At 36.9% G+C, this 21665-nt stretch overlaps 1 protein-coding gene across 7 annotated transcripts in view; it reads left to right on the forward strand.

The window, feature by feature from the left end:
• Positions 1 to 21665, forward strand: part of LOC120537486 (RNA binding protein fox-1 homolog 2-like) — a 213971-nt gene that overhangs the window by 44303 nt on the left and 148003 nt on the right. For 6 of the 7 annotated variants that reach the window (XM_039766456.1, XM_039766459.1, XM_039766457.1 and 3 more), the window contains exon 2: positions 1133 to 1183. In XM_039766456.1, coding sequence (XP_039622390.1) covers positions 1133 to 1183 — 51 coding nt within the window. Of the gene's footprint in view, positions 1 to 1132; positions 1184 to 14103; positions 14236 to 21665 lie in introns of those variants that run through there. The other variant, XM_039766458.1, reaches the window with a different exon arrangement.

Below are 21665 nucleotides of genomic sequence, written 5' to 3' on the forward strand. Positions count from 1 at the left end.
AAAAGGGCTTTTATTAGCTGAGAAGCTGCACACAAGCCTAAGATCAGTAAGTTCTGTCTGGAGTGGTGTATAAAGCAAGTTGCCATTAGATGCTGGAGTGATGACAGTCACACTTCACTTACTGGCAGTATGGTGGACAACTTTGGGTTTGGTGTGTGCCAGGAGGATGCTACATTCCTTACTGCAACTGTGCTGTAATTTTAAATGAGGGAAGGATAATGGTCAAGCACTGTTTTTCAGAATTTGGGCTAGGCCTCTTGGTTCCAGTGAAGGGTACTATTAAATACCCTGGCATGCAAATACATTTTAGTCAACTGTGGCAGCAATTTGGGGAATGCCCTTTTCTATTCTAGCATGAATGTGCTCCCTCTACACAGGTCCATAATCAAATGGTTTTACCTCAATTCCACTAATCACCTTATGGATGAACTGGAATACCAAATGAAAACTAGGTCTTCTCATTCATTGTCAGGATCTTACTTCAAATGTTTTTTGTCAGAATTAGGAAAAAAATCTTGATGAAAGCAAGTGGATGCTGTTATAGCTGCATGGTTGGTGGGGGGTGGGGATTGGTGACAAATCCATATAAATATTGCTTTGGAATGGGATATCCAGCAGGCTCATATAGGTGCAAGTTTCAGGTGTTCCCAAAATTATAGCCCTATGGTGAAACTTGATTAGGATGCTTCAGGTTTTGAAGAAAAAATATCCACAAGCTTTTCAAAGACATTGGGCAGGTGAAGACAAAGTTCATGTTTAGTAATATTTTAACTTTCGAATATCCTTCTTTTTGTCATTATAGACATAGAAATGGCACCCCACTAGCAGCATGCATCCTTCATACACATACTAGTGCATTTTTATCAGAGTTCCTTCCAGAGGTTTAAAGGTCACCAAGAAGCTTCATCATTTATACCTCTAGTTAACTGGTTCCATATATCAGCAATTCGTCCAGTAATTTCTTGTACCATTTACACAAAATTCACTCTTCAGTCCCAGCACAACTATTAAAGTTGTTTAGTGCATTTTGTGACAATATTATGCTTTTTAAATCTCTCTTCCAGGCATTTTTGTATATTGTCGTTTTAAAATAAATCTGATTGATTGCCTCTCTACAATTTCTGTTTTTCAGAGTGACCCCTTGTCATCTGGTTACCATGGATACCAACCAATGCACAGTCAGGTAAGAAATCTGTTGTCTTTTCCGCCACTGCTTATGAGGGTTATTATTGCCCATTATCTTGGTTAGGTGATCCTTTCTTAACCAGAACTTGGCTCTTTGGTATAGAGAATCAAAGCATGTTATTAGTCCTTTATTACATACATTGTTAAACCACTTAATCAAGCACATGTTATTTAGGTGTGGAGCTTATTCTGGCAATGCTGAACACTAAGTAGGGAAACAATCCTAGAGGGAGCACCAGTTAATTGCAAAGCCTGTTCATGTACATAACCAAACAGGACCAGTTTAGTATCACTAGTTAAGATAACATGGACATGTTTAGAGACGTGACCGGGAACACCAATATAGACCTGGGGAGAACATGCGAGTATCACATGGTCAATGACCAGGCATTTGTTTCAAATGTAGGATGCCAGGTCTGTGAAAGAGCAGCACTAACTACTGTGCCATTCTGCTGGCCACTTTATTTGTCATTATTTATAGAGTACAAGTGCCCCTTTCCTAGATTTTTAAAGAGATAAAAAACCACAGCACAATGTCTCTGGTTTATCTGATGTGAAAATTAGTTTACTATATTTTATTTTATTAATCACACCCTTTCTTATGCAGTTTGAAACTTCAGTCTAGTAATGACACACATCTTACACTTAATAACGAGTTGGTATAATTGAATAAATGGGGGTTGGGAGGCAAACTACAGAAGAATGTTTTCCATTTTCACACCCTTAAGGTGGTACCCATAGTCCCAGTGCACCTTTTTTTTTTCTCTCTCTCTCTCTCTACAAATATTCTTCATCTTAAAACTCTGTTTGGCATATCCCTATAACTCTTGTTGTAAAAGCCTTGGAGAAAGATTTTTTTCACTTTCATAGTATGTCATGGTTTCTGCTGATAACACATGAAATTAGTCTCTTCCTGTACTGATTGGAACTAAGGCTCCATGGGTAACTGAAATTTCATTCAGTGATAGTTTGCCTTATTTGTGCAGGTATGGGCCTGTTTCTGTAGTACTTATTGCCTATGCACATTTTTGGCTGGTTAAGTTACAGGCTTGAAAGCCAAGTAGAACATAAAGTCCCCTTGTTATATGGAAAATAAGTGTAGGCTTTAAGACTGTATTATGAAAGAAAGCTTGGTGTGATCCTTATTACTGACTGAGGAAAAGAATTAAGTCACATAGGAGATGCTTCAAAGACAGTAGAATGTTAAGCAACTGAATTGTGACTTGCTAAATGAATATTGTTTGTTGTGTCAAGCAGTATAAAGATGCGGTTCTTTGTGTGTACAAACATGCATGACATGAACTTTGAATGAGAAGGCTGTGGTTGTTTCGTTAGCTTTGGACTGTATGGTATAATGTAAATATTATTTGTTAATTATACACAAAACTGATTTGCAGTACCTGCACAGCAAACTTCATGACAGATGGCACAAACCCAGGAATGGTCATTAAAGCATTTCTAGTAAAATGGTCAAGAATTGTTCTATAAAAGATATTCTCTTTACCACACAGATTCAGTCTAGCTATCTGTAAATTGATTAGAGAAGTTGACAAGAGTAGGGTTAGAGAGACTGTAGTTTCAGTGCTTTTGTTTAAGACTGCAAGATGAATCTTCTGCCACATTCTGATCTTTTTGATAGAAGATACAGCAGATTTACAAAAAAGGGAGACAGATTAACAAAAGTAATTTTTTGCAGTGTATTTTTACAGTGTGTGCTTGAAATAAATTACCTGCAGAACATAGTAGCAAATGTAAAATATTTTTGTCTGCTTATTTTATTTTTTGCTCTTGTTAGCCATGAAACTTGTGCAGCAACTGTCTTAGAAAAAACTTTTGTGCGATTGCAGTGTAATAATTTATTAAAGCTCCAAGCCTAGGAAATGGTCCAACAATTTTAGCAGATGCCAGATGAGCTAGATGGGTCTTTTCTTCCCATCTTTCTTCTCATTTATTCTTTCTTAGAAACAATGGCTGTTGGAATTAAAGCAAGTGTTATATTTCCAAATAATTAATATTTCCATTAAACGGTAATTGTTGTTATAAAAAAATAGACAAGATACAGGTTTATTCCAGCATTATTTTATACAGTCTTAGTGTAATTTCCATCTTTAGAACAAGCGGCTATCACTCATCTTCACTTTCAGGCACACATGTTTTGCACTTTCGTTTTAGTAGCTGGATTACCTATCTATATTTTTTAGTTTTTATACTAATCAGTTAATCAGCAGTTTTTTTTTTCTTTTCTACTCCTTGTTTCTTAGAGCAGCATAAGAGGAAATTGGCTTTTGATTTCACAGCCTCTGATCGCCCGGTTGCTTAATGACCATGTTTTAGCCATCACATTTGCTTGATCCTTTTCAAAAATTTTATGCGGATTATAAAAAAAATACTAGACATTAAGCCCGTTGCAATAACGGGCGCTAGAACAGTATTGCATAAACATTAGTAGGAACAGTTCATATTAAATGGCAAGGGTCCTTGACCTCATTCTGCTTCTTGTCATAATTTTTTTTTTTCTTTCAAAAATATTTTTGCAAGAAGCCTAAAGTAAAATAATAATAAAAATAGAAACATATATGATAATACAGTAAGTATAATTAATATTACCTTAGTGTAACAATATGTAATACACAATATCTGAAGATGATATTTAAGAAAAAGTTTTTATTTTTTTGTAACTGGAAATTGTCGCCTTCCTAAGGTACAGGGTAAATTAGTAGATAATGGAGCCAAATCAATACGGGGAATAAAGACGATGTCCCCTTCAGCTGAACCTGTTATTACTTGAGCAATGATGAGGTTTCTAAACACTCTTTTAGTGTTTATATTCCTAAGGAGCATAATTATTGCTCCCCTTTTAAGGTTCAGTTTATGCCTCGGCATTTCTGTTGGAATTAGCTGATTAAGAAACTCAATAGGATAGTTCTGCGTATCTTGCTCAGTTGATGATTTTTTTTACGCTCATTTTCCTGTTCTTCTATAGATCTATTTGCTCTTCTGAGTCTTTCGCTTGTAGCGTTTTTATGACGCTCATTTTTTTTGTCTTCAATCGATCTATGTGCTCGTATTTTTCTTTGTCTTTCAGCCTTACTTTTGTTGATGTTTACTTGTTGAGCTGTCCGTTCTTCCAGGAGATGTTGCTTAAAAAGGGTTTGAGTGTCTGTGTCTTTTGTCCCACTTGACGTGTCCTCCTTTTTGGGTGGCATGTTATTAGTAGATAGTAAAAATGCGCGGGGCACTATGTGTGGCGTCTCTCCAGCAATGGATTTTATGTGCGCGGCCGTGAGTACCCAATCAGCACTCTTCCCCAACAAATGCGCGGGGCACTGTGTGTGGCGTCTCCCTAGCAACGGATTTAATGTGCGCGGCTTCCACCTTTTATTTTCTTATCATGCGTGGCCGAGGCTACGCCATTCACTGTGTTGCTTATCATGCGCGGCCGAGGCTACGCCAATAACTGTGTTGCTCATTATGCGTGGCCGAGGGTACGCCATTCACTGTCGTGCAAATGGGCGGGGCATGGTGCAGCCCTTCGCATGCGCACTTCACCAGAAGACACACACACACACACACACACACACACACACACACACGGACACACACGGACACCTTGACGCACACAGGGGTTTTATTAAAGAGGATGATTCAACATATCTGTTTTAATTTAACATTTCTTTGTTCATGGCCTGATAGGGCACGATTTCAAAAATTTCTCAGGTATCAATTCCTTTCTGCCAGTGAGGCATGCTTAGTCCAACATTCTGCTTTGCTGGGTTTCCCCATCTCCTTCCTTTTATAACATATTTTTGCACTGTTTTGTAAAGTTTTCACCTTCAGCAGAGGTTGCCAAAATTCAACTCCTGGCAGGTCGCTGTTGTTGGTGTTTGTTGTTTGTTTTTTTTTTTAATTATATAAATCTTCCTTGCATTTTTGCTTCTAATATAAGGACAAGTCAGCACAGTCATAGTTCTGGGTTTTGCTGCATTATCTCTACAGCAACAACGATTATATTCTATGGCTGCTATACATATCTTTGCTGAAAAGCATGGTGCTTTTATAAAAAATAATGTGACATTGTGCAGATTTGCCGTGTGTAGAACCATGAAAACAAGCTACACTGCATATTGATGCACTTTTTCAGATGGAGAACACACAACAACGGAAGCCTGTCCTTTTGCTATTCTCCATCAACCACAGTTCTAATCATAATTGGTTAAGTGGGAATTACACTATGACCACTGCACACACATCACACTGTCTTCAAAATGCACTTTTGTGACAAGATGCAAGTGTCTTTTTTCCCTTCACTAGAAAACTTTGTGATAAAAGTGATTTATGTGGAATTTGCACTTGAAAGTTTTTAAGACTGTGGATATTAAAATGTATTAAAAATGTGTGAACACACAAAAAATACGTTAACACAGATGGATTTTCCTGTGAATCTCTTCATAGGTCTGAATCATGGTAGTTATTTCCTCTTCAATAATTTCTTAATTAGCTTCTTGCTCTCGCTTTTTAAAATGTGTGTGGTTTTTTAAATTCAGTGCATCTTTTTTTGGATATAGACTTACAGTATATCTCATTACTAGATTGTTCCCTTGTTTGTTAGAGCAGTATTTCATGCATGTGAGCCTAATGTGAGAGTATGATTGCCATCCATCCATCCATCCATCCATTTTCCAACCCGCTGAATCCGAATACAGGGTCACGGGGGTCTGCCGGAGCCAATCAATTAACATAATACATGTTTGTTTGTTTTGATTTTTTACTTAATCAAGTGGTTACTTTTGTTATTGATTTATTTTAGTGTATATAAGGAAGCCCATTTGTACTCTGTTTTAAGACTCTGTATAACATGGAATGCATGTGAGCCTTTTTAATATCTATGTTGATATATGAAAGTAAGTTGAAGTGCAAAACTGAGAATCATTTCTCTATCCCTTTGGCGATTTGGAATATAATGAGCATGTTTAGCATAGCTGGAAAAAAAAATCCAACAAACACTGCCACCTTCTCTGTGCTCAATTTGACAACCCACTTTTAAACTCGCCTACTAAAATCAGAAATAAAGAAATAGGAAGTGTAATTAAGAAAGGACTTGAATTAGAAGTCTGAGTTATCCTCTGACAAGCTTTACTGTAATATAAACGAACAGCCTTTACAGCCCCGTAGGGCAACAGCTTGAGATCCATGCTCAAGGACAGACACAATTGTTCTTGCAACTTATTTCATCTCCTCATAGTTCTGTTTTGTAAGCAGCCCCTCCTGTACTGAAAGGTTGAGGTTAAAGGCCTTACTCGTGGCTTGATCTGAAAACTAATCTTTTCAGAGAATACTGGTGAGAAGAAGGTATTTGTGTGAAATTCCACTCCTGCCTCAAGGTGTGGGCTGAGCTTTACATTGTTCAGAAGGACTTGGTGCCAGGAAATCTGCTGTTCCAGCTTGCTCTTTGCTGCCGAGACCTGATCAGTATTGCTTTATTAGTACTGTATGAATGTACCAGTATAAAGTATTGTATTCTTGTGGTCTATCTGTTCATTTTCTTCTTTAAAGTTTCATGACCACAAATAAATCTTTCCCCTTAAAAGCTAATGCCATTTTTTATATGATTTTTGACTCTTTGCTGTGTGTTTTAAAATTTTTCTTTGTGAATTGATCACTTTAAGTTTGTTGCACTAAGAGCAAATCATATGTTACTGTGGAATGTGTTTAAAAAAAAAAAAAAAAAAAAATTCAAGCAAGACGTGGGTTTTTTTAATGTAAGGATAATTATCTTTTTATCGATAACAATTTGCATTTATTCATTCAGATAATACCAGTATTCTATCTGTTGATTGACAACTAGCTAAGTAGTAATTTTTTCAGAAAGGGAAATTTTAAGTGTCCTTGAATTTGTTAGATATGTAGAAAAAAGTGCATCAGGCTTAGTTTAATTTATGTTGAGAATAAGCTTGAATTAAGTCAACTTTAGTATATTCACATCAAGATAAAATTGAAGTGAACATTTTTTTTTTTTTTTTAAGAAGTTTCGGACACCAACAGTAAATTTCATATTTGAGTTTTAAATGGTTTTAATTATGTCTTCATATTTTTTGCTGTGCAACTATAAGTTGTGAATTGTATGTGTGTGTTTTGTTTGTCCTGCTCTACCATTGTCCGTTCTGGCTCACAAAGTTGTAAAATTCCTGTTCTCACAAAAGGCATATTTTGTTTTTAAGACACATTTCCAAGAAACACTTGACCACCTGTCCAAGTTTACAAAAAATGTATTATTTGTGTACATTTACTACAAACTCAGTTTTTCAAATCAGAGCTATACTATAAATAGATAAAGAAGTAAAAAAAACAGGTAAGCGAATATACAGTAATTTGAAATGGATAGTATTAGTCATATGAAAAAGTTTGGGAACCCCTCTCAGCCTGCATAATAATTTTACTCTACTTTCAACAAAAAAGAGAACAGTGGTATGTATTTCATTTCCTAGGAACATCGGAGTACTGGGGTGTTTTCCGAACAAAGATTTTTAGTGAAGCAGTATTTAATTGTATGAAATTAAATCAAATGTGAAAAATTGGCTGTGCAAAAATGTGGGCACCTTTGTAATTTTGCTGATTTGAATGCATGTAACTGCTCAATACTGATTACTTGCAACACCAAATTGGTTGGATTAGCTCGTTAAGCCTTGAACTTCATAGTCAGGTTTGTCCAATCATGAGAAAAGGTATTTAAGGTGGTCAATTGCAAGTTGTGTTTTCCTTTTATTCTCCTCTGATGAGTGACAGCATGGGATCCTTAAAGCAGCTCTCCAAAGATCTGAAAACAAAGATTGTTCAGTATCATGGTTTAGGGGAAGGATACAAAAAGCTATCTCAGAGGTTTAAACTGTCTTTTTTTTTTTTATTATTATTATTAATCTTTTTTTTAATATTGTAATCATTCCATGCAAATCAATCAATTTTTACAAAAAGTAGGATCAAGAACAAGGCCACTGTCAGTTTTAACTGTAAGGAATGTAATCAGGAAAAGGAAGGCCACAGGCACAGTTGCTGTTAAACCCTGGTCTGTCAGGCCAAGAAAAATACAAGAGTGGCATATGTGCAGGATTGTGAGAATGGTTACAGACAACCCACAGATCATCTCCAAAGACCTGCAAGAACATCTTGCTGCAAGAACATCTTGCTGCACTCATGCCACAAACAGAGTTGCTTGTTGTATGCAAATGCTGATTTAGACAAGCCAGATTCATTTTGGAACAAAGTGCTTTGGACTGATGAGACAAAAATTTAATTATTTGGTTATAACAAAAAGCGCTTTGCATGGCAGAAGAAGAACACCACATTCCAAGAAAAACACCTTCTACTTACTGTCCAATTTGGTGGAGGTTTCATCATGCTGTGTGGCTATTTCAGGGACTGGGGCCCTTGTTAAAGTCGAGGGTCGGATGAACTCAACCCAATATCAACAAATTCTTCAGGATAATGTTCAAGCATCAGTCACAAAGTTGAAGTTACGCAGGGGTTGGATATTCCAAGAAGACAATGACCGAAAACACAGTTCGAAATCTACAAAGGCATTCATGCAGAGGGAGAAGTACAGTGTTCTGGAATAGCCGTCACTGTCCCCTGAATTGAATATCATCGAATATCTATGGGATGATTTGAAGTAGGCTGTCCATGATCGGTAGCCATCAAATTGAACTGAACTAGAGAGATTTTATATGGAAGAATGGTCAAAAATACCTCCATCCAGAATCCAGACATTCATCAAAGGTTATAGGAAGCATCTAGAAGCTGTTATTTTTGCAAAAGGAGGCTCAACTAAGTATTGATGTCATATCTCTGTTGGGGTGCCCAAATTTATGCACCTGACTAATTTTGTTATGATGCATATTTTCTGTTACACTAATAAACTTAATGTCACTGCTGAAATACTACTATTTCCATAAGGCATGTCCTATATTAAAAGGATGTTGCTATTTTGAAAGCTCAGCCAATGATGAACAAAAATCCAAAGAATTAAAACGGGTTCCCAAACTTTTTCATATGACTGTAACTAATAATAAAAATGTTATTGGTAACAATAGCATCAAATGTACTGCATATAAAAAAAACAATTTACTTGAAGATCTGAGGGCAGTTGGGCAGTATAGAATTCACGGTCCAGACAGGCAAGGTGTAGAAGCTGTTGTACCCTGCAGAACTAGTTTGGATATTACAGGATCTTCTGTAAGATGGACGTGGGAAAAATAGACCATGGGAAGATAAGGGAACAGTTCTTCATAATGCTATAATCTATATCCTATTTGACTCTAGCAGTAATGCACTTAAAATCAAAGTATACTGTAATGCAATCAACTGCCTTGTTGTTTAGCATAGATAACTATCTATGGTGTACAAAGTGAGCAGATATTTTGGAATTTTAGGAAGTGTTTCTGTGCTTATGGAAAAAGTGAAAGGTTGATTTTTTGAGCTAACCAAGCAAGAGAGGAGGATTATTAGGGTTTTAGGTAGAAAATTAGTTTTTTGTCTGCTTCAGGTAAATCGTAGATGCAAAGCAAGATTTTGCTTAAAATTTTGACACCATTGACACTCAAGTTATGGTTGTTATTTACTATGTGGCCTTTTGAATTTTAATGCCAGGATGGTTGCTTTTTGGGTATTCTTTGTCTCCAGCATGTCTCCTCTCTCAAAAAGTAGTTTTTTTTTTTTTATGCTTATCTGTAGCTTCTTTCTCCCTAGTTTTTGAGAGTCTGGCTTTTTGATCTGTCCAAAGAAGAGATTAAACTGTCTGGGCAGTGAGGGGTTAGTGGTAGAGGCAGAACTTTAAAAGAAAGGGTTGAGAAAAAATGTTGCTAGCATTTCTAGCAGAATTCATTCCTGTGAATCAGTTTATATCTTCTGTTTTATGTACAAGTAATCAGTATTTTGAATGGTGCTATATATGGGCAACAGCACGGCGAAACCTGTAAACTAATCAACACAGGAATCCCTATTAGTCTGTGTCTGGTTTTAATCCACAGACCTTATCCTTAAGCTGCTAAGACAGTAATGGTTGGAGCCGTTATTTTGCTTTTGGCTAAATTCCACATTGAATTACAGTTGTATTTATACAATAAACAAAAGGCATTCAGCTCTGGGGGTGGGGGTTATGGGGGCGGGGGTTAGCTTTTAAAAATGGGCGTACATAGGTAAGAGTCAGAGTAATAGGCAAATCCTTTCTTTGAAAATAGAATTAAGCCTGTCTGGTAACTTGGTGAATAGGGTGGGATGTGTGGCTAAATTGTTTTAAATGAGTAGATACATTCATAATTTAGTTTAATTCTTGTTTTAGGGTGTTGACTGTTTCTGGTGGTTCAAATTGCAAATCCCACAACTTAATCACATTTTCAAGGTGTACATTTTTTATGCTTATTTTTCATGAAGTTGAGACACTCATCTCTCTTGGAATAAGTAAAAGTGTCAATTTGAAGCACTTGTGTTTTAGCTAGACTAAGTAATTCTATTTAGATACTTAGTCTTGTAAATACCTCCAGCAGTTGTGGCTGCTATGGTTGAATTTACAGTTACTGTTAGGTATGATTTTAAGAATTCCTGTGATACCTGTATCATATTTTTTTCTCTGCCCAAAATGAATGAATGATAATCTTCATCAGGAAAAGTATATAGAATTCTAAGGTGATATGAGTTTGTTTAAATTTTCTGCTGTATTGCCTCTTTGTAGTAGTTCTTAAGATACCACTTAAGTGTGTCTTCCAGTTTTTACCTCTAAAATTTATTCAGCCTTTGAAATTCAAGAAGCGGGTTTTTAGCTTACATTGTAAAGTTTTTGTTTTGGCCTGTACTGTGTAAATATTCTTGAGTATTCCTGTGTACTACTGTTTTTCCCCTCCTTGTATATTAATATGAATCAGTTTATAAGATGTATGTTAATAATACATGAGATGAAAAGCACCCGTATAAAGAATGACACACCTGGTGTCTTGTATGTACTAACTGAGAGGAACCCTGCTATTGCATTTAACCCAGCGTAATTATGAAACTGGGATAAATGAGAGACCAGATATGTCTTCTACATTTTCACCCTGCTACAATGCATCATGGCTTCTGATGCATTACACGGACAGGCTCTGTCAGCATTTTGTGACCCAATTCTTGATGCCTTGAGCAGTTGCTGTGAGTATGCTCAAGTATCTCAGCCTTTCAAAAATCCAAATGGCACAAATGAATGTGCATTTTAAAAATTACAGATGTAATGGGTCTAAATTATCAATTTTGTTTCACTTATTTTTTTTTTTAATGTGCTGTTATTACTTGTTTATGAATTCTTTCTAATTTCCCTATGAACGAAACCCATTGTTGCATATCATAACAGCAGGCACCCATGTAGATACCCAGCTAGGTACTTGGGGTAAAATGTATGCTTGTTTATCTCAAATGCCATTTTTCACTATTACTAATTAACTTCATCTGAGTAGCAATATGTAAAATATCTTCTAAGGCTCCTGTGCAAGAACCTTGCTGAACAGTGGTAATTGTACCAGATCTGTTAGAGGCACTTTAGGTACAAGGACCCAATTAGGGAATAATCTCCATTCTTAAATTTAATAAAGGTGGAAAAAGTAATAGAACCCGCACCCCCTTTTGTGGATAATGTTAGCAAGTTAGTTTAGAACAGGGAGTCTAATTTTTAATTTTGTGTTGGATGGACTTAATGGCAAATTATTTTTTTTTGCAGGTTTTGCTGGTATAATTTAAGACACCAGGTAGATTGTTTTTAGAAGTCTTAAGCACAGGCAAATATAACAAAATACTTTTGCCCCTCGGGTATGTTGGTGCATGCTCTGAATACTGTATGGGCATCTTTGAATTTTTAGTTACTTTTAGAGAGAATGCTAAATAACATTTCCTAATGTGTCATCGGTAACTAAATGCATGAAAGTCAGTCTTGGCAGAGTTTAAGAGTAGTGCAGATGTGAGGAGTGAAAGACTTGGCAGATTTTAGAGTAGGACAGATGTGAGGCAAGCTAAGGTTAAGTTAAACTTCAGAGTTTTATGTATAGGCCGATGAAAATATTAGATATACTAGGATGCTTCGCTCGCCAAACCAGTGCTACGTGCCGTTGTGAAGAAGGGGGCTGAACGCACCCCAAGGAAATGCGGCTGCTCCTCTGAAACCTCTCTTAAATGGTGAAACAATGAGAAACAAATAGATTTTTATTTTTTTTATTTTTTATTTTTTAACCTTCTCCTTGCTCGATCAGCTGCTGGCTTGCTGCTGCTTCCGTGCCGCATGATCTGCACTATACTTGACTAAACGTTTTCCCTTTTGTATGCGCTAATGTGATCTTTACTCATTTTTTTGAGACTGTTGAATTTTCCTACTTCCATTATCTCTAGCCTGCTCTTCATGTTATCACAGGACTTACTTCCAAAGGTTGTAAGTATGGTGCGACTTGTCCATCTTGCGGGGTGTGAAAGTGTTTCTCTGTCTCTCTTCCAAAGATCAGGAAAAAAGTCTTGTATCAACGCAGGATTTTTTTAGAATAGTAGTGGCTAAAAAGAAGACAAGGGTGCTTGTTTTGGAGTAAAAATCTTGGGTGTGTATGCTGAAACAACCATGTTGCTCATATCTGAGACAACAGTTTTGGTCCCTTTATAACATAGCTACACACCATATTTAATGCAAAGCCCAGAGAAACAATATTGGACTGATTTCAAGACTGCAGAGTATGAGCTACGAGTATGATTATAGACTGGATAACGATTGTTTCAGCCTAAGAAGGTAGACATTATCAGGTAAAATCATGGAAGAAAAATAAGTATGCAAAGTTATTGATAATTGTTCCTTTAAGTTTGCATGGTGCCACATCAGTATCTAAATTAAGCCCTAGAGGAACGAAATTCTCCTAACCAAGCTGAAATGATTCTAGTCTGTGATCTCGGGATGTTTTTGGAGGTAAAAAACAAAATGCACATCCTGTTGCATAACAATCTCAAACCTATTTAAGCTGTGCTGGTATATAAAAGATGCTTTTATGAAAACTGGAAGTGTACTCGCCGGTAAAGAAATTAAATTGTGTATCCTGTAAAAATGGGTTTTTATTTCCCTTCTATTAGATTAGGCATCTTTTCCCAATCTCTTTCTCCTGTTTCCAATTGTTCCTATTTGTATTACTCATACCCACTTTGATCTTTTAGGATGCCTCAATTTGTTTATTAATTAATATGACTCATGTCCACTTTGCTGCTGTTGGTAGGCTGCTTCTTACAGTTAGCAGTCCTTGTCTTCTGATCATTACTGATGATAATTGTTTGTCCATTTTCTTTTGGTATTCTGTCTGTTAACATTTCTTCACTCTCCCTACATTTTGGTGGAAGTTTACTCCATTCAATTTTAATGCAGTTCTGCCTACTTCAGTTGTCTACAGTAGGCAGGAATCTGATTAATCAACTTTTATACGCAAACAAATAGGTGAAATTTGTCAATTTAGAAGTTGTCCACTTTTTTAACACTTATGTATTATGAAACCTTCAGATTTTTTCAGGTGTACCTTAAGTACTTGGTGTGCTGACAGTTGTGCACCTGGAGAGGGCAGTATAGTACAGATTAGTCAGCCTCATTTTATTGGGTGAGAGTTTGTTCTGGGTTCCTGAGGTTTGTTGTGTTCAGTCAAGCACTGGGTGTGTAATCCGTGTTGTTGAAAGAGGTAGAACAGGGTGGGGTTGAACAAACCTGTCAATAAATAACCATATCCCTCAAGAAAGGGCGGAAGAAGGTGGCAGGGGAAAAAAAGCTAGTCAGTATGGTCTGCTGGGCCAGAGTGAGAGAGACAGAGCAGGGAAGAGAGTGAGAGAGAAGCACTAGAGCAAGTGAGCGAGACTAAGAGAGTGGTGGGGGGGGGCGTGGCTGATGCCAGGAAACTAAGACATTTAGAGACGTAGTGAACACAGAAGATATCAAGAGGCTCCATGAATCACAGTAACTGGGAAGGCAGGCAAAAGGCGAGAAGATTCTCAACTCTCCTGCATTCTGCAATGATTTCTCTCTGGGTGGGTTTTCCCTCTATCTTGATTTGCCAGAAGTTTTGTTTATATCGAAGCTTCAGAATTATTGCTGGTATAGAAAACATGCTGTGGTCTCAGTATTAAGATAACCTGTGTTGAGCTGTTTGGGATTTTTTTTTTTTTGTTTTCTTCTGGTGTGTGCCTGTTTTCCCTTCTCTTCCTACCTCACAAACAGTGGGCAGCAGGCCTTGTTGCCAATGTATGAAAAAGAGAAGGTGGGGTTTAGGTGGATTAGAATTTGTATGACACATTGCCTAGAAGTAGTGACACTGAAGTGGTAGGCATGTACTGTATGTGTAATAATTTACTGTACTAGCTGTAAGCAGGTAGGTGTTTTGAAGGTGAGTGATTGGCAGCATGTTTGTAGAGAGAATGTATGGTAATTAGCAAGCTTGTGAGGGGGTAGGGTTAGTTGTGTTGCAACGGACACATGCTTTTATGGATTAAGCATGAACTAATAAGCTGTAAGGTTGTGTTGTAATGAGGGGACCAAATATGGCGGTATAGCATGAAATGGTTAGTATGGGCATTTGTGGTCCTTAAAGAAGTGTATGAGTGGAGGAAATTAGAAATTAGAGCTGTGGTGTTTAATAGACCTGTTTTAGGGGGCTGAGACCTGGTTGCACACAGCAGGACCAATTAATGATTGTTAGGGTTCAGCAGGCCTGGCTGTAAGAGGATGGGTGTGTAGGGGTGTGTGTGTGTGTATGTATTTAATGTCTGCTTGGGGAAAGTGGTGCCCAGGCAGAGAGAAATGTGCATGCTAGCAACTGGTTGTGATAAGCATAGCTGGATTTGTGTTTTGTTTGCCCTACATTGTTGGTTGGTTAGTAATGTCAATTGATGTACAGAGCAATATGACTGGTTGTAATGAGGAGTAATGCAGGGAAAGATTTGTACTGAAGCCCTTTTTACCTTCTAGTATTGACCTGCACTGAGCTGATTGGAATGGTTAGTTTTGGGTCATCTTGACTTGATACGATTTCTGAAAGTGTCTGTTATCCTGGTTACAGTAAAAAGAAAACTAGAATGCGGGTCTGTTCATAAAAGTATAAGTGGTTTGATGTAGGAGACGAAAGACTTGCTGAGATTAAAATAAAGCAAAGTTTACATGTTATTTCACATGTTTATCCATCTATTTTAATAGGGTTTTTTTGACATTTAACAAATTCATGACTAATTTCTGTATGCATACATCTTAACAAATACCACTTCACGTTCAGGGTGTTAATGTGTCTTGATTGTCATGAGGTATGGAAATATTTGTTTGCTTGGTGCTTCATGTCGAACACTGCGGCCAGGTATAGGCTGATGACTTTTTAAGGAACCATAAACCTTTCTAAAGAGGCATGTTAACAAATGGGGTGTTTTTTGTGAGAGTTATTCCAATATGGCTTGTAGTGCGAAAGGTCCTTTGTGATAAATGTCTTTTACCTTGAAGACATGCATGTGGTGTGAAAGATTTGGTTAGAGTGCATTGCTTAGAAAGCCTGGTTTTTAGGTGCAGCGAAGATTGATAATTTAATTTTGCTTTTATGGTAATTATTAGACCTGCCTGATTTGCAGGATGGTGGTGTATGTTTGTTTAAATTTTCAAAGTAATTAGTATTTCCCGTCTTAAAGGGAGGGTGGCAGTGTTTGAGGTAATTATCCATGATTGTGTCAGGGGAGCTCTTTATTGTGAATGGCAAGCAAGGCTGCAGTAAGGGAAAGTTGAATTGTGATTAGCAGGATTGTCTGAATAATCCTCTGATCATCTCCTCTCATCCCATCATCTGTACTTTACATCTCTGATCCCTCATGCCTCTAAATAACCTCTGAGCACCTTGATGGGGGTTGATCTTCTGCATTCGCTCTCTCTTGGTCAGTATAGCTCATCTCTTAATCGTGTTTTTTTTTTTTTTCTTTCTTTTTCCTTAAGTGTGCACCCCTCTCAGAAAAGCGAAGCATAAAATTATTTGGGACAGGTGTTGAAGGAGTGTCTCTGCTGCTTTTTTGTTTGAAGCATTATTTAAGAATAAAATACTGTCAGACTGATATTTCTCTTTTGTAAATTATTTATACAGTATGCATCAATATCACAAAAGAAGTGATGAGCTTTGAGCAAGAGGGTGGGGGAAACATACAGCCTTTTGCATATGGTCCTCTGAGAGTACTGCGGTTCATGGCTAAATGCTTTCAGCAGAGACAAAGGTGCTTAATCTTGCTGCCGGGCGTCCAGCTGTCGGCTGATGCTCGACTGCTATTGGCTAGTGGGCCAAATGCCAAAGCGTCTGTTACTTTATGAATTTACACAGGTTTGGAATATCTGTATTAGATACTGTAATTATGTGATCATTATATCAGGAATAGCACCTTTTTCAAAGAAGAAAATTGGAAGCGTGTGGCTTGAGTAGGAGGATGCCGCTGTATTTCCATTGTTGGGGTTAGTCCAAATTCAGAATCAGGCGTTTGAGCAGTATTTTAAATGGTGCTTTAGAAAGAAATTGTATTTTACTAGTGCTGTAACTATTTCAAAGGGGAACGGCTTGATATCTGAAACATGCTTGAATCCAAAATATTCTGTAACTGTGGTTTCAATAAGGATGTAATATACTAGATGTTAAGATGCTAGAGTCAATCCATTTCCTTCTGTTTGTCACTGTACTTCTTAGAGCAAGCTACTTCAACTGCCAAAGCTCTAGATATATGAATATAAATTATGATATATTATTTAGCAAGGATTAGATATATTTTTAGTATAACTGGTACACTGTCACTATACATTTTGTTGCTCATCTATTATCTAGATAGTCTTTTCCAAATATATTACAAAGAACCATATACAGTGTAATTTTATATAAATATAGTGCCTTGGGGGTGGGGAAACTCGACTAATTCTCTAATCAATAACAGATTTTACACTGAGATTTTGTTTTCTGCAATACATTAATTTCAAAGTAGTGCAAATCAATTTTTTTATTGTAACAATGTTTTTTCGTTTTAGAAGAAAGTTAATAGGAAAAAGGGAAATCTGCTTTCTTTATAAGTATTCAGGTCCTGACACTTTGGTAGTGTCACCTTCAGCAGCAAAAATGCTACAGGTCTTCTGGGGCAAGTAGGTAGGTGCCATTTTTGCAGACTTTCAGGGTAATTTTGGTCTTTTTTTTTTTTTTTTTTAAAAGGAGGATTTGCTCCTGTTTTGTTTAGGTTATTTTGAATGGTTGTATAGCACAAATTTCAAATAATGCCACCAATTAGTCATCACATTGAGAGAGCAGCTTTGACTGGGCCATTGTAGGAAATGTACCTGTTTGTACTTGAGCCATTCCTAGTTTACATAGGTGTTATGTTTGTCATTGTTTTATTTCTTTGAAAATAAACCTTTGCTCAAGCTTCAACTTCTTAGCAGCCGCTTAATGTGATGCTACCACCACTATACTTCACTGTAGATTATAGGCTGTATTACATCTGTACAACCCGTGTTCCTGAATTTTGACCAAAAAGGCATGTCTTGGTATCCTCTAACCACAAAAACCTTTTCCTACATTGCAGCTGGAGGTTATAGTCATATTTTTCTGTCCAGCTTTCTTTTTTTTCCAAATGGTTCCTTTTGTACCACCCTTCTGCCCAGGCCAGCATTATGCAGATGTCTCAGCATGGCTATGTGGTATACATTTTACTCCAATCTTGGATGCTAAACCCTTCAGCACATTCGAGAGATTCTTGGCCCCTCTGTGGCATCACAATTTAATCTAAAGCAAGGATGTCAACAGCTGGTTGTTTTGAGGATAAAGTAGCCTAAAATAAAATGAAAAACCTTAACAGTGATTTCATACAGAATTTTGTTTTTAGTCTGTTTCCTTACAAACCTAGTTTGGGTCTTAAATGATTTATTGCACCATAACATGTTTTTAAAATCTATTTTCAGGGAACCTCACCCACAAATTTTATTTGAGGCTTTCAAAAGAGTCCAAAAGATTAATTATGGGGTCCTTCACTCTGTTTTATTTACAAGCCTGTTTTCTTCAAAATCCTTCCCCTATTTGAATCCCAACTGTTACTCAATAAAGTACAGTAGTTTGGAAAAAAAGCCATTTAGTATATTTTTGTTTCTAAAGGCTGTTGTATTGCACCCTGTTGCTTTTTAGTAATTTGGCTTCAACATTGTGACAGCACTACTTAGTTCAGAGTTTCGTTGCCTCTTTATTGTTTGCCGTTATTTATGCTAAATATCTGATCCTATTCTGTTCAGTTCTTTGACTTAATGAATTTTAGGGTTATTAAAATAAAGACAGAGAATGAATGGATAAATAATGGATAAATAAATGTGGAGTAGTTTTATTTTTTAAAAGCTTTCTCAGTCATTATTCTTACTAAACAAATGAATGCATTCACTAATCTCCAAGGAGTGCAGCCGTCACAGTCCAAAAAGTGTGTAGCTGAGTTGTGTTTTGTGCATCTGCGTGTGCCTGCAAGTGTTTTGCACATGTTTCATATACTGTAGCTGGTTCCCTCATGATTAACTAACTTTTGTTCAAATAAACTGGCCACTATTTTTTTTGCTCTGTACTTGGTTTACTAACTCTCAACTGCTACAGCTAAACTTTTTTGATATTTTAAATAGTGCTGCAGAACACTAGATTTTATGAAAATGCTTTAGGATATTCTACCACAATCAAGAAGCTGAAATGCAGCTTTTTATAGGCTTCATTTTTCTGACATGGTTTTTGCTCAGTCCCGGAACTGATCATGGGAGCAAGCACTGAAGGAAGGGCAGTTTTTGCTGCTTGTGGTACAGAAAGAAGATAGTGACAACTAAAATAACTGCTAGATTGGCTGATCTACACATCACAAATTAAAAGCAGGTCACTAAAGCATGACTGAGCATTTCATTGTGTGTTGTGCCTTTCTGGCGCTCTCTCACCCTAATAATCACAAATTGTAGTATTGTCTGATTGTCTTGGTTTTGTCTGATCATGCCAATTCCTGCTCCTTTTTATGTAAGGGTGTCTTTTTAAATTGTGCTCTCTTTGTCATTTGTGCTTCTTTTAAATTTTGCATCTATCATTTTGATACATTCGTTACAAGTGTTTCTTGTAAGTGTGTTCTTTTGTAAGCAGCATCTGGTCTTTCCTGTTAGTCTTCAAGTTCTTCCCTTCAAGAAAGTAAATTTTTGGTTTTCCTATATACTGTTGGATGCAAGGTTTCAATATTCATTTAACAGTGTCTTTTTATCTGACCTTGCTTTAGAGCAGGGGTGTCAAGCACAATTTAAATTGTGGCTAAAAATAACAATATTCTCGCCACAGGCTGGAATAATATCCAAAAACAACTTGCGCCACATTACAAATAAGACGCACAGACCTCTCTGCTTATTACAGTTATATATTATGCGTTGTGTGTCTCTTGATTCTGTCTTCCCTTTTTATCAACTTCTCTTTCCTTGGGCATTGCTGCGGGTTATTAAAGTTATCAGGAGTCTTGAGACCGAAGTAAAGTTTTAAAGTCAAATGACAGGAGCAGATTGGAGACCTGCAAACATTTTTACAACATTAAGACAGTCTAGACAAGAACAGGCCATTCAGCCCTACAAAGCTTGTCAATCCTATTCATTGAATTCTCCCAAAAACACATTGTCTAGTTTTGAAGGTCCCTAAAGGTCTATCGTCTACCACACCACTTGGTAGCTTATTTCATGTGTCTATGCATGCAATTTGTAGCTAAAGTAAAGTACATCCCTTTACACTTGTATTAATATTCATCTTGGTCTGATGGCACTTGACCACATAAAAAAAACTTGGTATAAATGCACTGGTGATGACTCGCATAGATTACATTCTTAGCTGGTCAGCATCTGTAGCAGTCACATTTAACATGAGTGGAAATGCAAACTAATTTTTTTCAACATAAAGCAATCAAGTTAACAAGACAAAAGAATTGTACAGGGGAATTACAGTGGTCATATAAGCTGCAGACAACTTATGATGCTTAAAGTGAGAGGAGTGGCGGCAATAGTGTGTGTCAAGCTACCATCTCCTACATGATTCTGCAATATCTTTGGCATTGTACTGAAACACTAAAGTTCTTTATGACCGGGTAGAATTTTCTTTTCATGTTTTCTTGTAGAATCATTACAACCACAGTATTTCATTCTAACTGCAGGTTAGTAGCTGTAGTGCACAGTGCTGTGAAGATAAATGTGAGCAGGCACTGCAGAAGCATTTCAATGCCATATGGTTGAGTTATATATTGACAAAATCTGTGAAACGTATGTTTAAGGTGTGTGTTTTTTTTTTTTTTTTTGAGAAAGCTAGCGGTTATTATGGGTGCTGTGTGTAACATGTTTTTAAAGTTGCTTCATCAACATTCAAAAGATCCAATGGATGGATTTGGCCTATGGGCCTTGATATATTTTTTTTTTTTATGCTCCTGTTTTAGAGGCATATGAATTGTCCAGCAGTACTGGCCTAGAGTAAATGGCTTTCGAATTTCCCCATTTAGTCTCACGTTAATGGGAATTTTCTACCTGATGATCAGTCTGTTCTCTTTAAAGGGACTAGATGGGACCAAATAACCAGTTAAATGAAGATATCTACATTTGCACATTTTCCCGTTAGGCTTTATAAAATCATTCAGGCAGGGCATTTGTGAATCAGCATTGTTTATAATCACAATGCAGCCCTAGTCACATTATGTTGTCTCATCTCTTTAAAATTATATTTAAAGGCAGATTTCTGGGTAGAATTATTTTAAGCAAGTGTTCTAGAAGTACCAATAATATTTAAGAGTTGTAAGTTAGCTTTTTTTTTTTTTTTATACCCAGAGAGCAGTGGGTATTCTGGCAAACTGTAAGCAAAACCTCGTATTTTTATTTGCCATCCTTCCCTTTTTCACTGAATAGGTCAGTCCAAGTTGTAGACATTCAAGTCCATACTTAAGAGTTCACTTCTCCCTAGTGAATCATTTTGAGATCACCTTAGAGAATTAATTAGTGCCTCAGTTCTAAAATGTATGCCATATGTGTGGAGCACCTTGGCACACGCTCTTCATAGTGGAAAGGCACTCTATAATGTAAGGGTTGATTTTGTTTCACAGCCAGATTTCTAAGCTTCTTTGGGAAGGCAGCAAGGAAAGCATTCCATCCCATTTCTGTACTAGGAAACATTTGCTCATCAGTAGGCTGGTAAAGTAAACTAGCCACCGCATAATCGGGCCGGTTTTTTAATGATTTTTAAGCAGAGGGAGAAAATTAACATTTGAAAAATCGGTAATGTAATAAATCAGCAAGAAAAGCAACATTGTAACAATGCACGGAACGAACCAACACACAATTGTCCGTGGCTGAAAACTGGCGCACCGTCCTCGCACCTTCTCCTGCCAGACAGAGGGATGGGGTGCACGGCGCGGAGTGTGGAACGGGAGGAGAGGAGAAT

This window comes from Polypterus senegalus, chromosome 10 (assembly GCF_016835505.1).
Source record: "Polypterus senegalus isolate Bchr_013 chromosome 10, ASM1683550v1, whole genome shotgun sequence".
In the NCBI taxonomy this organism is placed as follows: Eukaryota; Metazoa; Chordata; class Cladistia; order Polypteriformes; family Polypteridae; genus Polypterus; species Polypterus senegalus.